Source organism: Trichoderma atroviride, chromosome 7, assembly GCF_020647795.1.
Source record: "Trichoderma atroviride chromosome 7, complete sequence".
In the NCBI taxonomy this organism is placed as follows: Eukaryota; Fungi; Ascomycota; class Sordariomycetes; order Hypocreales; family Hypocreaceae; genus Trichoderma; species Trichoderma atroviride.
In genome coordinates, this window is record NC_089406.1 from 1,793,117 (window position 1) to 1,819,954 (window position 26,838).

General features: G+C 51.3%; 7 protein-coding genes across 7 annotated transcripts; 4 read left to right on the forward strand and 3 right to left on the reverse strand.

Moving 5' to 3' along the window:
* Positions 1-850: 850 nt before the first annotated feature.
* On the forward strand, positions 851-3,711 carry TrAtP1_012593 (uncharacterized protein; the record flags this gene model as incomplete). Its single annotated transcript, XM_014088379.2, has 2 exons — positions 851-1,106; positions 2,222-3,711. The coding sequence occupies 2 exons, from the start codon at positions 851-853 to the stop codon at positions 3,709-3,711; spliced, it is 1,746 nt and encodes a 581-aa protein (XP_013943854.2).
* A 611-nt stretch (positions 3,712-4,322) lies between these two features.
* Positions 4,323-9,761, reverse strand: TrAtP1_012594 (NRPS; the record flags this gene model as incomplete). The annotated part of the gene is made up of 1 exon (XM_014088237.2): positions 4,323-9,761. One exon carries the CDS (start codon positions 9,759-9,761, stop codon positions 4,323-4,325), a length of 5,439 nt encoding a protein of 1,812 aa, XP_013943712.2.
* Positions 9,762-11,447: 1,686 nt separating this feature from the next.
* On the forward strand, positions 11,448-13,502 carry TrAtP1_012595 (putative NRPS-like protein biosynthetic cluster). The gene is made up of 2 exons (XM_014088380.2): positions 11,448-12,268; positions 12,335-13,502. The coding sequence occupies exons 1-2, from the start codon at positions 11,598-11,600 to the stop codon at positions 13,386-13,388; spliced, it is 1,725 nt and encodes a 574-aa protein (XP_013943855.1). The 5' UTR covers positions 11,448-11,597; the 3' UTR covers positions 13,389-13,502.
* TrAtP1_012596 (uncharacterized protein) lies at positions 13,503-15,192 on the reverse strand. Its single transcript, XM_014088381.2, has 2 exons — positions 13,991-15,192; positions 13,503-13,919 (listed from the first exon to the last, which is right to left on the reverse strand). Exons 1-2 carry the CDS (start codon positions 15,002-15,004, stop codon positions 13,557-13,559), a joined length of 1,377 nt encoding a protein of 458 aa, XP_013943856.1. The 5' UTR covers positions 15,005-15,192; the 3' UTR covers positions 13,503-13,556.
* A 650-nt stretch (positions 15,193-15,842) lies between these two features.
* Positions 15,843-19,213, forward strand: TrAtP1_012597 (uncharacterized protein). Its single transcript, XM_014088382.2, has 6 exons — positions 15,843-16,632; positions 16,721-17,050; positions 17,178-17,730; positions 17,792-18,400; positions 18,458-18,600; positions 18,663-19,213. The coding sequence occupies exons 3-6, from the start codon at positions 17,180-17,182 to the stop codon at positions 19,106-19,108; spliced, it is 1,749 nt and encodes a 582-aa protein (XP_013943857.1). The 5' UTR covers positions 15,843-16,632; positions 16,721-17,050; positions 17,178-17,179; the 3' UTR covers positions 19,109-19,213.
* Positions 19,214-19,531: 318 nt separating this feature from the next.
* TrAtP1_012598 (uncharacterized protein) lies at positions 19,532-21,336 on the reverse strand (the record flags this gene model as incomplete). Its single annotated transcript, XM_014088383.2, has 4 exons — positions 19,532-19,602; positions 19,690-20,000; positions 20,077-20,776; positions 20,829-21,336. The coding sequence occupies 4 exons, from the start codon at positions 21,334-21,336 to the stop codon at positions 19,532-19,534; spliced, it is 1,590 nt and encodes a 529-aa protein (XP_013943858.2).
* A 1,188-nt stretch (positions 21,337-22,524) lies between these two features.
* Positions 22,525-26,745, forward strand: TrAtP1_012599 (uncharacterized protein; the record flags this gene model as incomplete). The annotated part of the gene is made up of 3 exons (XM_066115594.1): positions 22,525-22,650; positions 22,722-23,649; positions 23,708-26,745. The coding sequence occupies 3 exons, from the start codon at positions 22,525-22,527 to the stop codon at positions 26,743-26,745; spliced, it is 4,092 nt and encodes a 1,363-aa protein (XP_065971693.1).
* Positions 26,746-26,838: the final 93 nt, after the last annotated feature.

Here is a 26,838-nt window from a genome sequence, read left to right on the forward strand (position 1 = left end):
GTTGACTAGCCAGTGCGCCGATCACCAAACAAATTGGGGTGCCATGCCGTGCCGTCATAAGGCACGAAATAACATGAACACGGAGAATCCCGTCTTATTCCATTACCGTCTATCCCGAGCAATCATCACTTCTAAATCTCCAATTGCAACAAATCGCATAAAGACAGACTAAACAGAAATCAGATCAAACAATACGTGCTAGCGCCGCCGATAAAAATTCAACAGCCGGGTCACACGATGTCCAGCCCTGCTGGCCCCACTGCCGATTGCCTGTCGATGGTTCGTGATGGCGTCGACGCACCTTGGCAGGCTTAGCACCAACTTACGAGGGAGCCCCAAGACGGCAGCTGGAGCTGATCTGATGGCGCGATACATTCACTGCAAGCCCAACAGGCAGCGCGTCCCAGGTCGCGCGCTATCACCGCCTCCCCCTCTTTTGCCTGCTGCCGCTTGCGTTCTCCTCACAGCTCCAGCGGGGCAAACAAACATTTTCGCCCTTGTGCCCTGTGGCTCTCCCCTCCCCGGCAAGCGTCTCTAGCTTGGGGGGCGAAAAATGCTTTTTTTCTCCCGGGTTCAGTGTTAGCGGAGGTTGATGCCTGACCGACCACTGGCCTTGTCCTGGCCTGATTGAAACCTCTCGTGATTAATCTCTTGCATGCCCGGACCCCGACAGGCCTCCAGCTGTAAATCCCCGTTTGTCTTGCCTGATCGCCCGGCCATTGGTGCTGTCCGGAGCCTGCATCTGCTATACAGTATCCGTCCGTGGCTTGGCCTGTCCTGACCAGAGCAAACCCTGGCTCTCGGCTGTGGCTCGTGTGCCCAATCCTGTGTAATGCAGCAGGCCATCGTCATGTCGTCGCAGCCGCCGTCGCTGGCAGCAGCGGCGATGCCTGTCGTCGCCACAGCGTCTGCCTCTGCCTCTGCCTCTGCTTCTTCTACTTCACCGCAGCTGCCATCGCCGTCGTCGTCCTCTTCTCCGCATTCTTCGTCCTCGTCCAGCGATACCGTCACCTGCGCGCCCTCTGCGTCTTCGCCCTCGCCTGGCACCGCCTCGGCACACGACAGTCACCACCGCGCAAAGGCCCTAGAGCGGCTAGTTCTCAACGGTAAGCCATTCATCTCGATACAGGCACGCGCGCACTCCAAAAGCGTTTTGCATGCCTCACCGGGCGAGTATCTGCCCAATTCCCCAGAGACAACAACGACAGCAATCCAAGACAATACATTGCCCGTCAAAACGTCCCTCGCTGCTCAGCGTCCCGCATTCCAAGTCCCGAGACCCTGTTCCTCATCCTGATCCTGCGTCATCTCACTCCATCTCCCCTTACACCTTACACGCTGCCGTTTAGCTTTAGCGTTTTTCAGCCACCATTTTGTGGCCAACAGCTTGTATCGACGACTAGCTCCATGTGTCACTGCAATTCAAGCTCCTCGCCTTCCGAGACATGCATCAGCTGGTACTTGGCGGTACTTTGATTCACTCTTGGCATGGCGAGGCTCCTCCTCTCAGAACTGGGTACGAGGCAGTACATGGCACAACTTCTTGGCTTCGCCTCTTGCAACCTTATCCAATCACCCTCCCAACTACCTATGTATATTCCTAATCCTATTGCTCTTCCTATTCCTTTCCCTCTATTCTCTGTCATAAATCGCCTCCCTTCAACCTCCCTCTTCTTCAATTGATTCTTCCTACTCTACTCATCTCATCGCTGTATGTCTTGTCTGCTTTGCTTCTTTACCCCCCGGCATCCCTCATTGCCATTGCTTTCTCCTCCATTACTGAGCAGTTGGTAGTCCATTGCTTTCTTCATGGTGCCTGCTTTGATTCTATAGCCAGCCTCAAGCTGAGGTAGCTATTCAAGCCACTCCCTCTAGCGATGCATCTGCTCCTCCATTGGCAGAATCTCGTTCATGCAACGGGAGCATCGACGTTGGTGTGTTTTTACTTGTCGCGTGCCTCCGTCTCGCCTCATCTCACCTCATTCCATAATCTATATCGTTTCATTCATACTTTTCACTTGCTACGCTTCAACTTACTTCTCATGCCTCCATCACAAGCTTCAACACTCAGCACTAGTCGCTCCTCATCCATGTCAACTACACCGCCCCCCCGTCTCACCCTTTCACTCCCCTTTCGCTTGGATAAATTAGCCTTGGCTGCATGTCGTCGATAAAACATAAATCAACAAGGTGCTGACGTCTTCTTTGCCCGATCTCTTAGGCGCTATAGATCTTGCTGCCGATTCAAATCTCGGCCACCGGCCACCACCATCTTTATTAGCTGAAGAACAGCACTCCACCTCTTCACTGCCAGCTTTTTCAGTCCCAGAAGCATTTTCCTCTACGGCAGATCCTGACACTGCCATGATCTTCTCAGACTTCTACAAAGGGCGGCGGTCACCTTTATCTCGGCTTCGTGGGCAGAGTCCCCACTCCTCGGCAAATTCACCGCCTTGGCTTGTTCCTGAATACATAGACCTGTTTAGCAAAGACAAGTACAGGCAAAAGGATACCATTAAGAAATATCTGGCTGCCAAGGTGAAGAATAATTGGAACTTTGAATGGTCACCGCCCCGCAAGACCAAATCCAAGGCCACCGAAAACCCCAGTGGCGCAGACGAGGAAAAGAACCCCTCTGCCAAAGAGTCCGAACCGGAAGCAATTAGGGTTGATTCTGCCAAAGACATACGAGATGACGCTTCCGATGATGCCGATGCCGACGCCGACGCCGAAGCCCACGTTGACAGCAGTGCATTGAGCGACAATGCCTCAGATCACGAGGACGTGGATGCAGATAACAACGACGACGACACCGACTCCATCTACAGCATCGTCTCTGAAGATGCCGCCGTAAACTACCGTCCCCGTATGGACTGGTATTCTGACCTTTCTGAAGACGAAGCTGCCATTACTTCGGTCATTGAGGGCGCCGATAGTGCAGCCAGGACTTCGGCCTTGGAGAAGAAAGCACAGCGCCGGAGGGCTGCCCGAGAGGAAATGACTTGGAACGAGGGTCTGGCGTGCTTCCAGGCGCGGCGGGATGCTTGGACCGGTGCAAAGGTGGCTCGAGTCCGTAGCAAACCCGTCGTTTCGCCGCCAGTATCTCCTCGCTCTCGCCGCTTCTTCTTCCGCCGTTCCATATCCGGGTCGCCGCCTTCATTATCTTTGATCAAGTCGAATTCTCTCGCCGATAGCCGCTCAGGCACTGCATCCGACGCGTCTTCGCTCGTCAAAGACGACAAGGACCTCAGCAAGCAAGGTTCCAAAGATACCGACCAAATTTCCAATCGCCTACTACCTGTCGAGACGCTTCTTCCTATCCCTCACCCGATCCTCCCGCCTACCAACGGCTTCAGAGCGTCCATCACACCGGCGATTTACCTCAGCCTCTACGACAAGGTTATTCTTAATAGTCTGCAACCATCGTGCCCCATCAACTTATCCGACATGATTCGCTCTTGCGTTATGGGGTGGAAGCGCGATGGGGAGTGGCCTCCCAAACCATCGGCTCCCGAACCTGGAGTTGCTGCAGGACGGCGTAAGAAAGCCAAGATGGCATCGGGCACTGCGGGAAGTTCCATTGGCGTTACCGCTCGCAGATTGAGTCTCGGCCTGATAGGACGTGACAAGGATGAGAATGGTTTAGGCATTCGCAAGAGTCTTCAGAAGGCTCTTGGTTTGGGACCATCACCGGCAAATCCACAGCATTGATTGGCATGTTTGCAAGGGCAATTGTTGCCTGCGCCAACATTCTATATTCGACGAAAAGGCGGTCTCCGTAGGCTTTACGAGGACCCAAGCGCAGGAAATGATATATCATGGGAGGCAGCGGCGTCTTGAGAAACTGGAAATTGCCATTTGGCATCATGAGTCTTGGGTGCTACTTTTTTGTTTACGGTGTACAGACATTGCTTTGTGCAATGGTCTCTCCCATATACCCCATTCAGCGTTTTTACTTTGGCGAGGAAATGGCACTGGATGGCTATCACGGACTCTTTCTTTCTCTTGTTTTCTTTCTTTGTGTTTTTGTTTACTGGGTTTTTGTTTATTGGGTTTTTTCTGGATTATGAGAAATGAACATTCACCAGCGTCTTAATAACAAGTCGCGATTTAGCCAATTTTGCTTTCTTGATTATGTGCCGAAAGACGGTCAAGTTGGACCTTGAAAGTTATTCTCATCATTGGATGATGATGGAAGACTGACTATTAGGAACCTGAGCATAACATATTGATAACATTGCTAATTTTTTTAAATCTCTCTCTTCTCTGCCACAATTTCTCTCTACTCTATACTAGGCATCTGAAATAATATACAAACCAAATCACTCAGATTCATTTCCAAACAGCTTGGCGTGAGGATCCTTTAACAACATTCCTACAGCAGTGACCAAATCATCCAATAACCCTCTAGCATATCCACCCCAGCTCTCGAAAGTAACAATCTCCAAGGTCAGCTTGTTACTGTTATCATGAACGAATGCTTGAATCTTCCACTCGCGCAGTGGCTCTTCGTGGGGATAAATCGTTTCCAGGCGACCGCTTCCTGCAGCAGCAAAGGCCAGTTCTTCAACGTGCTCGACGTCCTGGTGGACAACGGAGTCGAACCACAGGTCGGAAGCTTTGCAGTTGGCCGTCGATAGCCAGTCGGTGCCGCAATGAGTTGATATTTCTGCGAGGCTGATGCCCTCGTGGGCAGAGCTGGCAATGTGCTGGTGCTGAACGCCAGAGAGAATCTCCAAGGCGGTGCAACCGGGGGGGAACCGCACGCGGACAGGGACGTATTGCCAGCAGGGGCCCGTAACGGCGTTGGCCGCACCGTAGGGGAAGTCAATGTTGCGGCCGCTGACGACTTCGCCAAAGGTCACGTCTCGGAGGGAGAGACGGCGGGCGAGGCAGAGGGCCCATGCGGCGGTGGGGAGGGATGCGACGGTGATGTCGCGGAGGCGCGAGGAGATGTCAACCGTTTGCTGGATGGCAAAGTGGTTACGTCGCTGGATGGGAATGTCGTCTGGCTTGAGGATCGTCAAGGAAGAGCCGGAGAGGAGGTCTGTCCAGTAGGGAATGCTGGAAGGCAGATTCTGGCGGAGGACGCTGTGGACGTAGGCGGAGAAGGGGACGGTTTCTTGGACGTGTTTGTCTTCGTAGAGGCTTGATAGCTGCTGGAGCATGATGGGGAGACAAATCTCATCGTATTGGGCGTGGGAGAGGCGGAAGATGAGACATGACTGTTTGTTGGACTCGATCAGAAAGAATTTCACGAAACTTGAGCCGAGAGGCATTCGCGTCAGGGCATCTAGCCGACAGAGCTGCTTTGCGAAGGTTTCCACGTCGTCATCGCTGTCTAGTGCGTATTCGATGAATTGCGGTACGAGCTGTTCGAGGACGGCGGCGTAGCCCTCGCTTTGATACTCTGCAAAGACGGTGCGTAGAATTTCGTTGCGGGCGACGAGCTCTTTGCAGCTTTCTGCCATTTTGGCACGGTCTAGAGTCTTATCAAAGTACATGAGCTCGTATCGGGCTGAGAAGCGTGGGAGTTGAGTTGTGCCCTTGACGGCGATTTGCTGCAGGGGCCGGGTAGGGAGGATGTTGCTGATGCGCCAGGTTGGATCAGAGAGCTGGGGAGCGATGATGTCGTTGATGAAACGCTGCTTTTTGTCTTCGTCTTTGAGATTGAGTAGGGAGAAAGGCTCTAATTGTGTGCTGTCTTCGACGGAGTCTGTGGATGAAGTGGGCTTCTCCATTTCTTCCATGACGTTGGCCATTTCGTACAGCGTTCTCTTTTGGAAGATTTGAGCTACAGTCAACTTGACTCCCTCCAGTCGAGCTTCCGATACAAGCTTCATAGCTGCAATGGAGTCGCCGCCGAGAATGAAGAATCCATCATTCAGGCCGATATCGTCCTCGCTCATGCGTAGTACACGAGCCCATAGGCTACGTAGCTTGCGCTGTCTGCTGGAACTTGCAGAGATTCGGCTTTTAGCTACTCCTGCTGGTGGCGCAGCGGCGTTTCTTTCGCTGTTGGTATCGACTAATCTGATGCGAGCTGGCTTCTGGGTTGAGTCGTATCTGGCCAGTTGCCCGGTCTTGTAGAGTTTGCCTTGCTCAGAGACTTTGGAGCCGAATACTGCTTCGAGCCAAGCTGGTGGAGGTACTTCCACTAGATTGGAAGGATTCTCTGAGCACTGAATGACAAGCTCGCCCATGGCGGAAACGGGGATCAGTTGATTCACATCGTTGAAGTCCACGATATAAGCCGCTTGAACGCCAGAGTATGCCTTTGTTGCATCACCAAAGTCTGCATCGAAAATGACGTTTTGGAGCTGCCTAATATCATCATCAGTCAGAGGTGACCGAAGACTGCCAAGAGAGGTCGAGCTTTCTCTGCACAAGGACTGCGCAATTTGCTGAAACTGGTCCAAAACACGTTGCATCACAGGAACCGATACTGTTTTGGAGTCGAAGCTAGCCATGACGAGGAACCCTCGCGGGTCAATCGAACAGACGAGCATCAGCGCGTAGGTGTTGAACTTGAGAGCTTCTTGGGCAGCTTCTGCGTCTCCGGCTGGGACAAGACAGCTCGCAGGGAGGTGGCTATACTGATTAGGCTCTTCACTCTCGGCACTTGGGTGCAGCACCAAGCCTGTTCGGAGCTCGCATGCGTCAAAGGCGTCAGGACTGAGCTTTCGTATGTGTTGTAAGCCGAAATGCTCGTGAGGGATCTGATCTACCATTTGCTCTTGTATGCTTTGAAGATATTCTGAAACAGGTACATCTCGATCTACTTGAACCCGCACAGGAACGGTTGTAATCATTGGGCCTTCAATCTCTTCAGATCCGACGACGGGTGCATTTCGACCGGTCAGCGTCTCTCCGAAGATGACGTCGGTGTTACCGATGTATTGTGATGCCACGAGAGCCCAAGCTGCCCTGATAATCGTCGCAGTGGTAGCATTGGAGGCATTTCCTTCTCCTAGAGGCACGTATTGCTCTAGTAACGAGTCTGATTGCGGTTGATAGCCTTGCCAAGGTAGAGATGGAAATTGAGAAGGATTGGCTCCATGGAGCTGTTCTCGCCAGAAATTGGCTGACTTGTCCATCTCCATATTTGCTAGATATTTCATAAAGTGCTTGAATTCTGCAGGGCGTGAAACGGCTTGGCTCTCGTAAGCCTTGTTAACTCGATCGACAACCAAAGGCATGGACCAGCCGTCATACAGAGCGTGGTGAATCGAAAGCACAAAGCTCACTTTGCCTGACGTGCCATCATTGATGATAGCATAGCGCACAAGAGGCTTTCCTAGTTCCATAGCGTCATTCCTGTCATTGGCCAAATATTCGTCGAGATGGTTTCCAGAGAAGACATTGAACTCGCCCCTTATGACGGCCTGAACTAAACCGCGTCCAGGGACTTGCACGATCCTCGTCCGCAATATAGGGCTATCGCGCTGTGCGACGTCAAAGGCTGCGATTAGCTTCTCAGCCGTAGCAGTGTCTTGAAGCTCTACCACTCTCTGAGCGACGTATGCCTCTTTGACCTTGGCCGATAGAGCCATGAGCGCTTCCTGAAGGGGTGTACATGGATACGCATCTTCTAGGCTACTAGCTTCTACGCCGCAAAGAGCGGATATCTCGTTTTTCGCACTTTCCACATCCCAATCTTTCTCCAGTAGCGAGAATGGTGAAATGTCTTCCACAGAAGACTCGGAGATCTGAGTAGCTTTTGACGCCATGTGGCTCAGCGTTGGATTTGTGAATATATCCGCAACCGTCAATGCGATTTCGTTTGCACGAGCCGCAACTACGAGTCTCATGGCACGCAATGAATCGCCTCCTAGCGCAAAGAAGTTACTCTGCCTGAAGATCTTTGCGTCTGATCCGAGTACTTCAAGCCATGCTTTTTGTAGTTTCTTCTCCGTCTCAGTTTCCGGCTCCTCTTCCTCTTGGGCTTCAGTCGCCTGCATTCGGCTGAAAATCTCGCGCGGTATCGATGTCCCAATCTCACGCAGCTTTTTCCTATCTGTTTTACCAGACACCAAAGAAGGCATATGTTGAAGAGTGACGAACGCCGCCGGAATCATATACCGTGGGACTCTGGATCCCATGACAGTACTGACTGTTGTCAGAACGGCCTTCAATTCTGGAGAGGGATCGACAATGGCTGGGTCTACTCCAGCGGTGCCCACAGTAACAGATTCTGAGAGAAAGGCGACAAGAGAAGGAGCTCCGCCATTCTCTGGTTTTATCACCTCTGCCGCGACCTTGATTCCATTTGGCAGAGAGGCCCGTAAGTGGTGCTCGACCTCTGCGAGTTCGACTCGCTGGCCACGAAGCTTGACTTGTTGGTCTTTTCTGCCCACAAATTCGATGGAGCCAGAGCCGTTACTTTCATACCGCACCAAATCGCCTGTTTTGTATAATCTGCCAGGTCGACCGGGGAAGGACTTGTAGCCAGATTTGAGCCAGGTTGGATCTTCGATAAAGACTTCTGCTGTTTTTTCTGGCTCATCAAGGTAGCCGACACCAACAACTGGACCCTCGATGATGAGCTCTCCAACGGCTCCTACCGGCATGAGGACGTTGTGGTCATCGGGGTCAACAATCCAAGTGACACCTCCAATGCCTTTGCCGATGCCCGTGGAAATGGTAACGGTATTGTTGATTGTGCATCCGACGGTACACTCGGATGGCCCATAGGCAATGATTAAGCTTGTATACTTGCTCCAAGCCGCTGCATCGCTTGCCGATACTGCCTCACCACCCAGGCCTAAAACGTCCAGAGATGGGATGATGTCGGAATCCAGGACTCTGGCTACCGAAGGAGTCATGTGGACCATATTGGCCTTACTCTGGCGAATGGCGCCACTGAGATCGTTCATCCTAGCTTCTTCAGAAGGCACGCATATCTGGCCACCAGCTGCCAACGTGCATAGCATACAGTCGATGCTCACATCAAACGCATAAGACGGAAAATCGAAGCATCTAGAGCTTGACTTGTAGCCAACGGCTTCTGCTCGCGGAATGGCGCCGCTGGTATAATTGGCATGGGTAATGACAACTCCCTTTGGCCTGCCTGTACTTCCTGACGTGAAGATCACGTACATTGGCGTTTCTGCGGGCACTTGTGGGAGTGCAGTGTTCAGTGCTGTTCCTTTGAAGCTGTCGAAATAATCTCGAGATATTGCGAGAACCTGGCCTCCTTGTCTGGATATCTCTTTGCCAAGCTCGCTCTGAGCTACCGAAGTGATGATGAGGTCTGCTCCTGTCTGTTCGACAATTGTCTGCAGCCGTGCCACTGGCTGACTGGGATCCGTCAGAGAGAATGTTGTGCCTGCTTTCATGACAGCTAGGACGGCGACCACGGTCCACATGGACTTTTCGAAACATAGTGGGATCCGGCTGCCAGCTTTTACATTCCTCTGTAGGATCTGCCTGGCAAGTTGTGATGAATAGTGTTCTAGTTGCTGATATGTCAAGGACCCGTCCCATGATTCAACCGCAATCTTGTGTGGCTGCTGGCGAGCTTGTTCGGATATGATATCATGCATGCAGCTTGGGAGAAGAGAGGGCACATGCTGGTTCCAAGTCCACAGCTGCTCGAGGTCTGTATCGCTGACGATGCCATTCTGATTTGATGCCACCTCAATCTGTTGCTCAGGAGCTGCCTTTCTTGCCTCTTCGATGCTTGAGATTGCTTCTGCGGCGAGACTAGGAGGGAGATTCATCGAATTGGCGTTGCCAATTGCGTCTCCGTCAATAGCCATGGTGTCTGCTTCTGCTTTGATCAGGGCAGATGGACTTTGGAGCGGTATTGCATCAGTGGTAAAGTATGAGGCTTCGCTCTCTCTTGGCGATTCAGTATACAACAAGTGAAGTGAAAGGCGCCTGGATACATGTATCAGCTGAATAGCGCAGGCCACCGAGGCTCAAAGCCACAAGCAAATCCCTCTCTTCAGCAACAACCGACGCCATTTCTCATCTCCGATGATGCCCGCACTTTGAGCCAAGTTGAGCACACCAATTGCTACCAATTACTCACGCCAATTCAGAGCTGCGCTTTTTCGGATAAATTGCAACGGCTGCGATGCACCAAGCTTCCAAATTGACGCTTGAGATCATGTACGAATACATGATGGATGCAAGGCGTGCAACTATCATGCAAGACAGGGACCACGACGCTCATGGCCCCATCCAAAGTACCATGGAGGGGGTTTGCATAGTAAAGGACTTTGCTGGTACGTCCAAAGAACGTGTGGCCTGCTCACGGCCTAAAACGCGGATCAGATAAACAAAAAGAGCCAGTCTAGTGGAGTGCCTAGCTTGGGCGGGGCGTTCATTACGGTGCTCTTAGCCCTTGTGATGGGGCATAGGACGATCTGATAACTTTTTTTCTCTTCGTATCGGCAGTTGATTGGTGTTGTGTGACGCATCTGGGTGGGGAGATGGGGAAAAGAGAAATTTGTGAGGTGGAGGAATGGGGAAGAAGCTGTGCGAATACGCCAAGACGCGGCATTTTAAGGAAGGAGATGCTATACCTGCGGCTTCCACAGACGCTGGTCTTGAGGCAGTTGCGCTGTATTTTTTGGAAGAGGTGAAAGACAACTGGGTGTTTGGAGGTGCGCAAAAACGAGACAAGTAGAAGCAAACAACTGTTCTGTTTTGTTCAAAGCCAACATCTCCTTCGAATACGTCTCCGTTGTCTCAACGTCTCAGAATACATCTGCAGACAGCCGTAGTGCCAAGCACACTAGAGTAAATTGCACGTCAAAATCACCTCATTTCTTGCGGATACTGCTGCAATGTCTATTGACTACAAGTAGGTATTAGGCAATAGCTTGGAAGAAACATTGCTCTCAACATTTCCATACTTGTACATCCCCATATGGATACGTACTGTCCATCACATGCCAGTTCCGGATATCGCAGCTACACCCCTTCCCCTGGTTCATCTTCACCATCCGCCAGGTACAGATACTTTGGCCCATAATGACGACTATTCTGTGGACTCTTGAGCCAGGATCAAGATCTGATAAGAAAAATTTTCATCAGAGAGCAAGGATCGAGACCGACTTCGGTACCTTAGTATTTGCCAGCGGCGTATGTTACAGGCTTCTGATGGTGAGAAGTGGACCTTGTTGATGCCTCTTCCAAGATGAAATCTTATCAGATCATCTGATTACTGGATCTATGACTCCAGGCACCGCAGAAACACCGCGCCGATGGGCTTGGCTCCTGGTAAATCATCTCGGCAATTCTCGGATACTTTGAGGGCTGAACGGAGCTCTGTCGAAAAATGGCAGTTCGTCCCTTTGGGCCTAGAATTGGTCTCAAGCTTGGTTTATGCCTTGGATGAAAGTGATGTGCATGAAGGCTAGGCTTGATTAGATCAACTGAAGCAATGAAGCAGAAATAGCTAGAAGCAGTGGGTCTAGGATAGACAGTCAGGATGTAGCAATGCTTTTGGCCTTGAAGGTTGGCCGTCAACCAGCAGTTGAGAGATGCGTTATAGGCCTACCACCGAGTGTGATTGACGAGAGCCTCTGAGAAGCCATCATTATACCCATCTTTTTACACAATCCTCTCCTCCAAAGTCTGCCACCATGGCTTCACAATCAACGGCTATTCAGCCATACTCTACACCACCCACCCAGAAGCTCTCTATTCTTCACGGCCCCTCCGATCCTCCCCTCGTCGATCTGACACTCGGCGAGCTCCTCGAGCTTCAAACCTACCAATATGGCACCAAAGAGTGTCTCATCATCCCATGGACCGGTGCGCGATGGACGTATTACCATCTCAACCAACAGAGCTCAGCACTGGCTCAATCCCTCTTGGACCTGGGCATTGGCGTTGGCGACCGCGTCGGCATAATGGCTGGCAACTGTGAGCAATATGCCGCAGTCTTCTTCGCCGTCGCAAAGATTGGCGCCATCCTCGTCATCTTGAACAACACTTATACGGCGACCGAGGCCAAGTACGGCCTCAATTTCTCGGATTGCAAAGTATTCTTTACCACAAAGACGATTGGCCGCACGGACAACACTCGGCTGCTGCAGGACCTGCATAACGAGGCTTCTCCGATCAAAGTCGTCATCTTGAGAGGGGAGAGCGGCACTTACACGACGTATGACGAGCTCGTGAAATCAGGCTCTCGCCAAAACCATGATAGGCTTCACCGAGTCATGAGCAAGGTGCTGCCTCACCAGGTTGTCAATCTGCAGTTTACAAGCGGCACGACGGGCTTGCCAAAGGCGGCGATGCTCACTCACCAGTATGCCCTTTTCTTCTCTATTCCCAATTCCAACTGTTTAGCTGCTAATTCGCTCCTCTTACGTAGCAATTTGGTAAACAATTCTCGCTTCATTGGCGATCGAATGCGTCTCACCCACGAGGACGTCCTTTGCTGTCCGCCGCCACTCTTCCACTGCTTCGGCCTCGTCCTTGGGCTTTTGGCAATCATCACCCACGGCGGCAAAGTTGTCTATGCAGCCGAGGTCTTTGACATTGCTTCTACACTCAAAGCCATCTCGGACGAAGAATGCACCGCCATCCACGGCGTACCAGCCATGTTCGATTCCCTGTTCCAAGCCGAACTTCCACCCAACTTCAAGTGCGACAAGCTTCGCACGGGCATCATTGCTGGCGCACCGGTTCCGCGATATCTCATGGACCTGTTGGTAAATCGCTTTGGCATGACCGAGTTTACTAGCAGCTATGGCCTTACAGAAGCTTCTCCCACGTGTTTCAATGCCTTCACAGACGATGCCATGACACGGAGATTGACCACTGTGGGCACTCTGATGCCGCATGCGCAGGCCAAGCTTGTTGACCGCGATGGCAACATCGTTCCAGTTGGAGAGCGAGGAGAGCTTTGCATCGCCGGTTACCAATTACAGGCCGGATACTGGAACAACTCGGAAAAGACCAACGAGACCATGGTGCGTGATGCTGCGGGCGTGTTGTGGCTACACACTGGCGATGAGGCCGTCTTTGACGAAGACGGCTACTGCTCCATCACCGGCAGGTTCAAAGACATCATCATCCGGGGTGGAGAGAACATCTACCCCCTGGAGATTGAAGAGCGCCTCATGGGCCACCCCTCCATCTCGCGCGCCATCGTCGTCGGGCTCAAGAACAAGCACTACGGAGAAGTCGTCGGAACGTTCCTCGAGCTGGGCGACGGCCACAACAAGCCTACGGATCAGGAAATCAGAGATTGGGTCCGCAAGACGCTGGGCAATCACAAGGCTCCGACGCATGTCTTCTGGCTGGGCCATGATGGCGTGCCGGCGGATGTGCCTCTGACGGGAAGTGGCAAGATTCGGAAGTTTGAGATGGCGAAGTTGGGGGATGAGATTTTGAGCAAAATGGCTAAAACATCTAAGCTTTAGATGAGTGTATAGTGTACAGAGATGACGCTGTGTTTATAGAATAGACTGTTGATTGTTTATATAGTTCTGAAGTTGGATATGTCTTCTTTTTTTTATTAAATACACGGAGCTCACATATAATACAATGAAATGTCAAGAATTAAAGCCCCTATCTAACCTTGCACATATTTACAACTTCGGCACCAGCCCAATCCTCATTCCACCAACAGCCTTTTCGTTATCGCCCAGAGGACACAGCTGGAAGAAGCGCTCTCTGTGGCACCGCACGAATGCGCTGCGCTTATGTGGCAGGTCGACAAACTTATCCAGGCCAAAACCATGGATGAGGTCGTACATGACTACCGTGGAGTTGCTGTCTTTGGGCTCGCCCACGACATACATTGTTCGGGGGTCATCGAGATAGAGATAATGCATCAGGCTGCTCCACCAGGCCGACACACGGTGCGGGCCTCGGAAACGGACATCGCCGACGAGGGAATGGCGACCGCGATCGAAGTCGCCGGCGTCGTAGTAACTGCCAAGTCGATCCTCCTAAGGGAAAACTGTGTTAGTATGCTTCTTTGATAGGACTTGCAACCACAAAAACATGTTATTCGTCATACCTTGGCCCAGTAAATCTCAAAGTAGGCGAAATATTCGTCGTCCCACTTGGCCAGCACGGCAACCTGGTGAGGATCAACGTGTATCTTCCGGAGGTACTCTCGGTGCTGCTCCAAAGTGCCCGTCTCATTCCAGCCCTGAGATACGCGAGGATCGTTTTGCCACTCGTGGAATAGCCTCAGATGGTCAGCGTCTTGCCAGTCAAGCGATACCATTGAAAATGTTTCTTGCAGATGGGGGATCCATCGGCTGTAGATGACGGCGCCCGGAGCTGGCTTGGCGGGTCGAAGGGGATGCCACGTCTGCTGGCTTCGCTCAGGATCTTGGGGATCGCCAGCCGATGTAATGGTCATCGTATGCTGAAGGGGAGTCATGGGATACGAATTCAGCGGGTTGGATGATGGCAGAGACGACGGAGACTCTTCGGGGCACCAGACAGGTCGAGGGCCAAAAGGAGATCCGGCGCCCTGCCAGAAGGTAGCCCGCAGAGCCAAGACAACATCTGTATCTGTCGTTGTCGATGGGCCTGGCTTCTCTCGAGGGCGCAGTGGATGATCAATGGCGAGCGCGACATCCTTCAGCTGCTGTCCCAGCACAATGGCATTTGCGCCCCTGAGCTCCAGTCTGAGTGACTCTGTAGAAGGCCGCGTCGTGAATAACACGTAAAGAATCATCCACGCCTGCGCCAACGTGGGGCGCTCTGTAAGGCCATCCCACGATATACTTGCGCCTGGCGACCGTCTGGCGCGAGCCCATGCGCTGTTGTTCGAATGCGGCGGCAACTCACTCGATTTGAGATCAATTGGCTCGGTGAAGACGGCTTTGGATGTGTGAAGCTCGACGGGAGGCTTCTTTCCTGAAGAGACATTGGGCTTGATATTCAATCGATATTGTTCCGCATTGTCGTCCCCATTTTGCTGTGGCGAGACTTTTTGGATAGAGTACTCGGTCTGGTAGGGATGCGGAAGCTTGATGACAGTCTGATCAGGAGGTATTGAAGAAAGAGAAGTAGCCATTGTGGCTCAGCTTTACAGATTAATCGATGTGAAATTTGATATGAAGAAGATCAACCAAAGAAACAATGAAGAATATGAAAATGCCAACCCAATGATGGTGTATTGGTAGATTGATAATAAAAGAGGAGAAGATGGAAACAAATCAGATAAGATGGGATATACCTAGAACTGCCACTACAAGCAAAAAGATTAATCAGGGAAGAACTAATGCTACATGCTACATGCCGAGAGGCCTCGGCTCTTGCTAATTCAACCTTGAGAGAAGAACTCCGTGCTTTTCCGCTTCGTGTCCAGTTTACCAGCTCTTTTCCCAGCTAGAGCATACATGAACAGAGACCATACTGCTACTAGTTAACGTCGTGCCTGGGCCTTGGACCTCTTTTTCTCTATCATAGCAAGTGACGGCGGATCTACAAGTGATCAGCACGCAATGAGTCTCTACGTACCCAGGTCCAAACACCTTCATAGCCTTGGCAAGGCACGAGTATAGCCATCAAGTACAAATACAAAGCCTCTGGGGCCAATCAACCATAAAACACCAACCAAAGATGCCCTGGCTCTGCCCTGGTTCTTCGCTTCACACCCCCCTTGCTTAGCACGCACATGGAAGATGCAGAGAAAAAGAACCGGCCAGCCAGTTTAACCCATCTTGGCTCAACGGCCGAAGCGTGAGCAGATTATCTCCCTGACTGATTGATTAGATCCACTGATCCAACCCGCGCTCGAACTAAACAGGGTTACATCAGTGCATATTCCCACTCTGCAAAATTTTCGTCTCCAGTCCAACATCCCGCACACGCCATTTCCGTCACTTTGCTGTCCCTTTTTTCCCCAATAGCTCACCCAAAGGCGACGCAAGCTTCAGACGTTTTGATTCCGTAACGCAATCCTGCTTTTGGAGCTTCTGGATCCGTTTCCCAAAGGCGGCGCCACTAGGCGGATCTGATAACCTTATTGGAGCGTATTTCCACATGCGGTCCGGTTGTCGGAGCGGCTAAAAGCGCCAGCTTCGGGCGTATACATGATCTGATAATTTTCTCTCCACTCGCCATTACGTTTTAGCACTTGCAGGAGCTCAGAGCAGACGTGACCAAGATTGTGAATTCGCGCAAGTGATCTGCTAGCACGAGTACAAGTGCCGAATACCCGCTGGAAGAGAACAAATAGCACTTCTTGGCCGTCGCCAGTTTACATACTGCTACTATGCGCTTACGACAGCAATACCTGGTACTATACTGCGACTCATGTTTCGTACTGGATAATGAAGAATTATCATCCAGTTACTCAAGTGGGTAGCAATCCAATGGTTTACGGTCCCTCTTTGATCGACGAGCCAGTATTTTCCCGGGATGTCGTCTCCATCGTCATCGCACTATCAGATTTTCACTATTGCAGCTACAATTCAGAGTACCCATATTGCAATAACTAAACGGCATTTTTACGGAAAAAATCGCCATGGGTCTCTCTGTTAGTGTGACATTACAAAACAATAGCCTGGCCAACAAGATATGCCGAAGAACCGAAAAGAATGGAGTTTTGGATTGAATACGCAACACAGTACCAGCACTGAGAGCCAAGTTCATCTCACAGCTCGGCGTATTGCTCCACGTAGTATCATGTTGAGATAGGTAGGTACCAGCTTGATTCAACCGCCACATCCCGAAACCGCCACACAGAAGCAGGCCTTTGATCGATCATGCTAACCGAGTGATCAAGTGGCTCCCTAGTAGGCGCTGGTGGCTGCAATTCTCCTCTCTACTAATTTGCTGGCGTCAACCGTTCCATCTCAACGGCGATGGCTACATCTTAGCAGCTGGGAAGTGGCCCATAGTAACTTGAAGGTAGCCACGACTAGTGTCGCAAGCGACCACCCTCACCCGGTCTATCTTGTCACCCTTGTCGGCGGCAAAATCTAGAACTCGTCAGCCTTCAGCTTCTTCTTTTTTCCCACATAGCTTTTGAGGCGATAAGTAGCAGCCTTATCCCGACTGCTTGCTGATCAGGGACGTTGGTTGTCAAGCTCTCAATTTGCAAGATACGGGTCCAGTGAGTAATCGCGTCTTCTGTTTTTATCACCTAGATACACGTACATTTGCATATACCCAGCTCCCTAGAGCATGGTGATGCAAGACTCGCCATTGTATGATGCGCTACTAACACTGTTTTGCTCCAGTCATGGCTACTATCGATGATTCCAAGGTCGGCCACGTCGATGGAGGAGAGTCTGGAAAAGACAATCCGGACATCAACATCGGCGGCCCTCAAGACTCGGACCTGGATGATGGCCTCAACTCGTCGGCACAGGCCGGTGTGCAGAACATCGAGGCCATCACTTCCGTCTGGACAAAGCATGCGCTGTACACTGCCTTTGGCATGATCTGGGTCATTTACTTTGTCGACACCATGCAGCAAGGCGCGACTGGTACACTCACGCCTTGGGTCACATCCGCCTTTCAGGAGCACTCTCTTACTCCCACCGTCAATGTGATCAGCAGCATCATAGGAGGTGTCTGGAAGTTGACTCTTGCCAAGATTCTCGACATCTTTGGCCGTCCACAGGGTTACCTCATCTCCATCATGTTCACGACTCTGGGATTGATCATGATGGCAGCCTGCAAGAATGTTGAAACCTATGCCGCTGCGCAGGTGTTTTACTGGGTTGGCTACAATGGCTTGGATTACTCGCTATCAATTTTCCTCGCTGATACCACTTCTCTGCGTAATCGGTTCGTTCAATTCTATGCTTGTCTCATATATAAAATCTAGCTAACAAGGATTGTCTAAAAGAGGTCTCATTTTCGCGTACAGCAGCTCGCCTTATATCGTCACGACATGGCTTTCTGGCCCCATCTCTCAAGCTTTCCTGGACGGCCCCGGTTTCCGCTGGGGCTTTGGATCTTTTGCCATCATCACTCCGGTCATTACTTCGCCACTCTTCTTTCTCTTCATGTACTATAACAAGAAGGCAAAGAAGCTTGGTGTGATTCGTCCGCGAGAGAGAATAGGTAACTTCTACGAAACTGCAATGCACTACGGCCGAGAGTTTGACATCATTGGCCTGCTCATTCTTTCCGGTGGACTGGCCATGTTCCTTTTGCCTTTCAATATCTATTCATATCAGGAAGATGGATGGAAATCGTCTCTCATCATTGGACTTTTGGTAGGAGGAGTGGTTGCCCTCATCGTGTTTGGCATTTGGGAGAAGTTCTTTGCGCCCATCACCTTTATCCCCTACTCGCTTCTCATGGACCGCACTGTCATCGGAGCCAATATCTTGGCGGCTTCTGTCTTCGTCAGCTACTACATATGGGACAGCTACTTCCTCAGCTTCCTCCAGGTGGTAAACGGCCTCGATGTCACCGAATCCAGCTACGTGGCCCAAATCTATAGTGTGGGGTAAGAGACAGGAAGTTGTCCCTCGTATCTGTATTTGCATGACTAACTTCCGAATAGATCCTGCTTGTGGGCTATCCTAGTTGGCCTCATCATTCGCTATACCGGAAAGTTCAAGGCTGTCTGTCTCTATTTTGGAGTTCCCGTCACCATTCTCGGAGTCGGTCTGATGATTCACTTCCGCCAGCCAGATGTCAATATAGGTAAATCTTTTCCCCTGAATTTTTCGAGATACATTTCGCTAATGTGTGGCTGTTTAATGTAGGCTACATTATCATGTGCCAAATCTTCATTGCCTTTGCTGGTGGTACTATCGTCATCTGCGAACAAACGGCCGTCATGGCAGCAACCTCTCACCAATATGTTGCTGTAGTGCTTGCCATAGAGGCCATGGCTTCGTCCATCGGTGGCGCCATCGGATTGACCGTATCAGCTGCCGTCTGGCAGGCCGTCTTCCCCAAGAAGCTCGCTGCATATCTCCCAGAGTCTGAACTTGGAAATCTCACCACCATCTACGGAAGCTTGGAAGCCCAGTTGTCTTACCCGATGGGATCTCCGGCTCGTATCGCCATTCAAAAGGCTTATGGCGATAGTCAGAAGATGATGCTGATTGCTGCTACTGCCGTCTTGTCATTGGCGGTGGTTGGTACAATGATGTGGCGTGATATTGATGTGAGAAAGCACAAGCAGGTCAAGGGAACTGTCTTTTAAAGTATTTTTATGATAAGATGGGCGATGGTGGGACTTTGTGTCTACAGATTTTTTTTTAAATTTTGTAGTGTCATGAAATAGTCTATAATGAGAAGAATTATATATATTCTGATGAGTGTGACGTATAAAGGTCCTAAGTAGACAAGCGAGTTGCCAGGTTTATCTATTGTGAGTGCGAAATTATCCCATGAAAAGGGGTTGAAAAGGCTCATTGACATTGAACTGGATGCTGCGACTGCCACTATGCAAAAGAGGATTGAATATGGGCTGGGCCAGCGAATGGGTGAAGACGCATATGAAACGTACAAGCGCCCTTGTTCTATATTCTATTTATATAAGTGTTGTATCTAAATCAGTTTGTAACTCCTCAAACGCCGATAGTCCTTCTCATCAATCCATATTTAAACCCGGTGTCGCCAGTAATTAAGAAGACTTTGTCTCCAATGTCTTGACATCAGATCCTTGGTTCCCCAGCTGCATGTAATTCCAGCAGACTATAACACCATTCGTTAGCACCTTGAAATAGCAACGAAGAGTAAAAAAAAAAAAAAAAAAAACCACAATTCACGCAGATAACTTACTTGCCCAGCCCAAATCATCTCTAAAATACGCCTCCATTACTTCAGGCCCAGTAACAACCCCAACGTCAGGCCCATACGCAACGGCATTCTTGCCTACCGCCAGGCCGATCATGGGCGGAATTTCCTGTAGCTCTTGGAACTTTGGTTGGTGATCAGCAACAACCTGCTTCAGAACGCTTTGGTGAATGTTGTAGGCGATGTAATGGCCGCCGTGCATGGCGGCGCCGCATCGCTTGATGCCTGACCATTTGGTTACATCGCCGGCGCAAAAGTGCGATGCAGCGTTGGGAGTGCCAGACTCGAAGCTCATGCTGAGGAAGAACAGGGGTGTTAGTTTTTGTTATATTCTCCCAATAACATGTACATAGGGCAGTAAGGAATGCTTACTTGGGTATAATTTTGACGAGACCTTCGGAATCGGTAGCCGATGATGGTAGATATGAAGCCGTTGAAGTGCTTTTAGAAAGAGCCATGATGACTTGGCTCGCAACCATTTTGTGTCCATTCGTAAACTCGACTTCATACTTTGACGCACCGTCAGGGGCTACGACCTTGTTGGAGCTGGCCAACCGGTGGTTCATCAACACTTGGACGCCAGCCTCCTTGACCATGTCCAAGGACTTATCCTTGCATTCATCCGGAAGTGGCTCAGACGACATGAGCTTGTCCCGCGAGTGAACCAGTGTCACCTGGAGATGCGGCTTCACGAGCTTCAGCTCGGCAGCCATCTCGATGCCGCAAGCACCGCCTCCGACAATGACGACGCCATCTTTTGCACCGTCAAGGGCGCTGATTTGCTCTTCAACCTCGATGAGATACTGCTTCCGAGTCAGAGACTGAGGCACCACGGGCCACACTCTTCTCAGGCCGGTGGCAGTGACGAAGTAGTCGTACTGGTGAGTGATGACCTCTTTGGTGACGGAGTTGACGACGGTAGCTGTTTTGGCTTCGCAGTCTACGCTGGACACCGAGCCTTGGACGAACTGGACGTTGGGGAGCTGCAGGCCAGGAATATCTTGGAACTTGACCCAGGCTTTCTTTGCATACTCGGCATCCGCCAGGGCTAGTGGTGATCCAATCAAATGATCTACGGGCCATTGTTAGATTCAATAATGCGCCATTACGTGGAGACCACCTACAGTAACCATCTCGCTCATCGGCAATGGTGATTTGAAACTTCACCTTGGGCACGCTGGGGTGGTGCTGATACCGCTCGTGTGCCATGCGTGGTGACAGGCCATCGCCCAGATCGAGCAGATTGACGGCCGCAGAGAGGCCAGCATAGGAGCCACCCGCAATAAAGACCCTGACGACAGGGGCAGAGTCTGGAATCGAGCCCATGGTGGTCTGATGTGGAATGGCAGAGCGTTCAGTAGCAAGTTGACGAGAAGGGGAGCTGTGAAGAGCACGGAGTTGCAGCTGGACAGGGCTTCTTGGGAGACTCGGGCTCAGACGGCTGCTGTATATCTGAGTAGTGGAAGATGCAAGAGGCGAATTGCCGGTGCAGATGGACTTGTGCCAGCGGACGGATGGCTTAGACGGCGAGAGCAGCTGAGCCGCGATGTGCCGACGAGCTGCCCGAGCAGAGAAGACGCCGATACAGGGACTTGGCGGTTTCAATGCGGCTAACGGCACTGCGTAATTCATTATGTGTCGCTATTTGTCGCTCATTTGCCCGTCTATTCGGTCTAGCACCAAGCACCGCCTATTGCCAAGGTCCAGTCTGCAGCGGGCCCCCATCAGAGAGCATCAGGATCTGCAGAGTCCAAAGCCATCCTCCAAAGGGGGTGTAAAACAATTCCTCAAAAAAAGGGCCTTCTAGTTTATATCTGGTAGGTGGCTTTGCAATCCCCGAAAACTCCATCTACAAGTGGAAGGGCGTCTGCGTTTCTCTCCAGAAATCTTATCAGATCCGAGGCCGAGGCCGTGAGAATATCAAAACGCCGGCCCCACGAGCTTTCACGGAAGCCGACCGGTCCACCTCGAAGACCGAGCAAAAAAGCAAGGGCGCGGGTGACTGAATGGCCGAGAAGAGGCCAAAAAACCACCCCTGAAAAGAGGGATTTTTTTTCTGCTTCTCCTTCTAAGCCATTTCACTTACGCAATTGCTATTTCTCTGCCAAGTCTTTGTGATTTTTTTTTTTTTTTTCCACAAGCAAGCTAACCCGAGCCGATCGTCGGACGCGTGCAGTGGGGAATTCTGCCGAGAGAAATTATCTGATCCGAAAAGCAGTGGGGAACCAATGCTGCGATGTAGAGGTACAAGGCGGCGGGGCAGAGTAGGGGCGTGTCTCTTGGAGAGTTGAGGGACCTCTGAGCAACAAAACGGTACTTGCGTTGAACTTTTTGCCGGCTCTCATTCTCACGACATCCCAGCAGCAGTGGATACTGCCGGTCCTCAGCGACATGATGGCACCTACAGGCAATATGGAGCACACTAAACGGCGGCCCAGAAGCAGAAGCGAGGGAGCGACAGTGAGAGAGACCCTGGTGGCCCATCCAGGATCCATGCTTGGGCGACGCTGTAGAGTGTCTGTGGATTGATGCTACTACTAGCAGCCATACCAATGCCAGGGAGGGAAAAAAAGAGGATAGCACGGTTGCGCGTCCTCAGCAGTCAGTCAAGCCGGAATCATATCCCAGCTGTTTGCCGATCATGCAAGTTGCAGAGAGCTAGAGCTGGACGGAACATTGACCCAACTGCCGGAGTCTAAGCGTATTGGACGGCAATTCTACCTCTGATAGACCCTTTGATCCTTCTTCATGTGCTCGATCTCGGTCGTGTGAGCGCGCGGCTTGTGAGATAACCATCGACACATCCACGACTCGCCAGCAATGGGCACTCAGGACGAGACAGCAAGCGTCCATGCTGCGACTGAAGCTGTCATGGCACCTCAAGATGGCAGCGAGGCTGTAGAATCAATCTCCAACACGGAAAAGGAGCAGTCCAAGATTCGAAAGGTCAGTATAGTGTCAATCATCACAGGGAAGCTCACCCAGTCCATGTCTAACAATGCTGCACACACGTATAGTTCTTTTCGGATTTCTTCACCTATTTCCAGCTTCTCGTCTATGCCAACCCAACATGGCTCGACATCCTTCTTCTTGCCGTAGGCACAGTCTCTGCTGCCGCCGCAGGAGTCCCATTCCCTCTGATGGGAATCCTCTTCGGTCAGCTCGTCGACGACTTGAACACTGCGAGCTGCGATGCCAAGAGCCCCAGCGCGGACGAGGCTGCGCAAATCCAGCACTCAATCGATAGCAAGGTGCTCGAGCTGACGTACATCGGCATTGCCAGCTTCGTCCTGATCTACATCTACATTGTCTGCTGGAGCATCTTCAGCCGCCGACTCGAAGCCCGTATCCGAGACCGCTACTTTCAAGCACTCCTGCAACAGGATGCAACCTTTTACGACAAGCGTCAAGCCGGTGAGCTGTCATCGCGTCTCAATGCCGATGTACAGGCTGTCCAGTCTGGAACGTCAGAAAAGGTCGGCATCTGCATCGCCTGCACGTCCTTTTTCCTGACGGCCTACATTGTGGCCTTTATCAAGAACTGGAGACTTGCTGCCATTCTTCTGTCCCTTATCCCTGCCTTCTTCCTCATGGCAGGGCTTGGAAGTGCCTTTACCGCAAAGTATACCAGTGCCATGTCTGATGCAATTGGCTCAGCGTCCTCCATTGCTCAGGAAACTCTGTCGAATATTGCCGTTGTCCAAGCCTTTGGCGCTGGACCGCGTTTGGAGGCCAAATTTTCTTCACACGTCATGACAGCTCAGAAAAGGGGCATAAAAAAAGCCTTTGCTGCGGCAGTTCAGGCCGGCACTCTCTACTTCATCGCGTATGCTGCAAATGCATTGTCTTTTTGGCAGGGAAGCCACCAGATTGTCAACACCATCGCCAATCCCAATGGCGTATCAGTGGGAGAGATTTATACTGTCATCTTCCTCCTTGTGGATGGTAAGTTTTAGCGATAGTTACCCCTGAACTGAAATTTCTCTAACATTTCTCCTCGCAGCATGTGTCGTTTTTGGCTCCATTGCTCCCCTTCTGCCTCTCATAGGGGGTGCGTCCACAGCATTCCTAAAACTGCGACAAGACATCGAAACTCCAGCCACAATCAACTCCAGGTCGACTTCCGGCTTGAAACTTCCTGATTCTGCCCCCGCCTCCATTTCATTCCGCGACGTCTCGTTCGCTTACGCCTCCAGGCCAGATCAGGATGTGCTTAAGAATGTTTCGTTCGACTGTCCTGCTGGCAAGTATACTGCGATAGTTGGACTGTCTGGAAGTGGCAAGTCTACAGTGGCTGGTTTGACAACAAGAATCTATGATCCTCGAAATGGAAAAGTGCTGCTCGACGGACATGATTTGAAGGATATCAACGTGAAAAACTTGAGAAGCTTCATCAGCTTGGTTCAACAAGAGCCGTCGCTGCTGGATCGGTCAATCTTGGAGAATATCGCATTAGGTTTGTTCAACTCGCCGTGGCAGAAGCATGAAAAGTTCCAATCCATCATTCTGGGAAATGGACTTGCCGAGGTAGCAGAAAAGGTTAGAGATGGACAAGATTTGACCACTGTCGCTCAGGCGTACGGCCCTGATATGGCCGAGCTCGTGGAAATGATTTGCCAATCGGCCGCTCTAGCCGACGCATCAAACTTCATTCACAAGCTTGAATATGGATATGGAACCCTTGTTGGTTCATCAGGAAAGCTTGTTAGTGGAGGACAACGCCAAAGGCTTGCGTTTTCTCGCGCTTTAATCCGAGACCCAAAGATTCTTCTCTTGGACGAAGCCACCGCATCTCTTGATTCAGCCAGCGAGCAGCGTATTCAGACGGCAGTTGAGTCGATATCCAAGGGCCGAACCATCATTGCCATTGCCCACCGGTTGTCCACTATCAAAAACGCCGACAATATCATCGTTATGAATAACGGCGAAATCATTGAGCAGGGCACGCATTTAGAGCTCATGGCCCTTGATGGCTCATATGCTGGCATGGTCCGTTTACAAAACCTGGCGTCCAAGGAACATGACGACACACCATCTCTGTCTAGCACAACCAAAGGCGAAACTGAAATCATTCTCTCGGAGAAAGAATCTTCTCTGAGTGAGCCTACAACCCTAAAAGAAGACGTACCAGGTGCTGCTTCATCAACTGAGCAAGAACCTAGCCAGACGGCCGCCGAAGCAGAGGATAAATTACTGGATGCCGATCTGTCAGCTTGGAAAATCATCAAGATGTTTGGCCTCATGCTTCGCCCACACATCCTGATGCTCCTCCTTGCCGTTTTCTCCGCCGTCATCGTCGGCGGTACCTTCTCCTCTGCTGGCGTCATCTTTGGCAATACTGTCGAGAAAGTCAGCCCCTGCAACTCAACTCATCAAATTCTATGGGCTGGCAGGTTCTTCGGCGGCCTGTTCTTTATGCTGGCCGTGGTTGAGCTGATCGCCTACACGGGAAGCTGGTTCGGCTTTGGTTATGTCGCAGAAAAGCTGCTCTACAACATTCGCGTGCTCACCTTCCGCTCGCTCTATGAACAAGAGCTAGACTGGCACCAGTCAGAGGGTCGTTCGCCAGCGTCATTGCTCTCCATCGTCACAGCAGACGCCGCCGCCGTCGGTGGATTCAGCGGGTCGATTATGGGAACCATGTTTTCCATTGTGGTCAACTTTTTCATCGCCATTATTCTTTCACATATAATTGCCTGGAAAATTGCCATTGTGTGCTTGGTAACTGTCCCTATCCTTTTAGGCTCGGGTATCATGCAAGTACGTTCCCTGTCTCGTTTTGAGCGCAAGCATGCCGGAGCATTTTCAAACGCTCTCGGTATTACGGTCGAGGCTGTTACTTCGTACAAGACCGTGTCATCGTTGGCTATTGAAGATGAAATACTACACACATATCGTCGAGCTCTCAAGGCTCCTCAAAAGGAGATGGCCCTGTCAAGTGTGTATACCAACTTTTGGCTTGCCATCGCCAACAGCATCGGCAACCTCATTTACGCCTTTGCGTACTGGTGGGGTTCAACAAGAATCACAGATGGAGAGTACAGCCAAGCTCAGTTCTTCATCATTCTCATGGCCATGCTTGTGAGTGCCCAGCTGTGGGGCCAGATGTTCACGTTGGCTCCCGAGGTCTCGCGGGCCAGAGCAGCGGCATCTAGAATCCTGAGTCTCATAAACCTTGGCTCTGCCAAGCGCCAGGGTGTGACAGATTCCGGAATTAGCAATGCGTCACGCGGAGAGAAGGATGTTGAAGCAGCACCAAACGCAATTTCCAGCCGAGGGGTCAAGCCAGGCCATGGTGGCGCCACCGTTACTTTCCGAGATGTATCCTTCGCATATCCTGCTCGGCCACATATCCAGATTCTGAAGAACACATCATTCACGATACCAGCTGGCCAGTTTTGTGGTCTCGTGGGTCCATCGGGAGCGGGTAAATCCACAATCATGTCACTTGTTCAGAGGATGTATCGCCCTACGAGAGGAACGGTCGAGATTGATGGAGTCGACATCTGTGCTCGAGAAGGTGTGGACTTTCGCCATGACATTGCCGTAGTGCCACAAGACTGTGCCCTGTTTGATGGAACCGTCAAGTTCAACGTGGGACTTGGTGCAGTGCCAGGTCACGAAGCCACCGACGCGGAGATTGAAGAAGCCTGCAGGCTGGCCAATATCCATGACACCATCGTAGCACTACCGAACGGCTATGACACGGAATGCGGTCCCAACGGATCTCGATTGTCGGGAGGCCAGCGTCAACGGTTGGCTATTGCCAGGGCGCTAGTCCGAAAACCACGGCTTCTGCTGCTCGACGAGAGCACCAGCGCCCTTGACGCAGAGAGCGAAAGGGCCCTGCAAGAAGGCCTGGAGCAGGCAGCCAGAGGCATCACCGTCATCGCCATAACCCACAGGCTACACACCGTCCGCAAAGCTGACGTGATCTTCGTCGTCGAGGCCGGGAAAGTGGTCGACAAAGGTCGTCACGAGGAACTTGTGGAGAGAAGTGAGTCGTATAGGATTAATGCGCTGCAGCAGATGCTGGGATAGGAGACCGAGGCTGGCGTGGTTCGGCGGTAAAGTTCAGGATGGATAGAATAGAATATACAAGCACTAATAGAATCTGTAATGCATCAACCAATA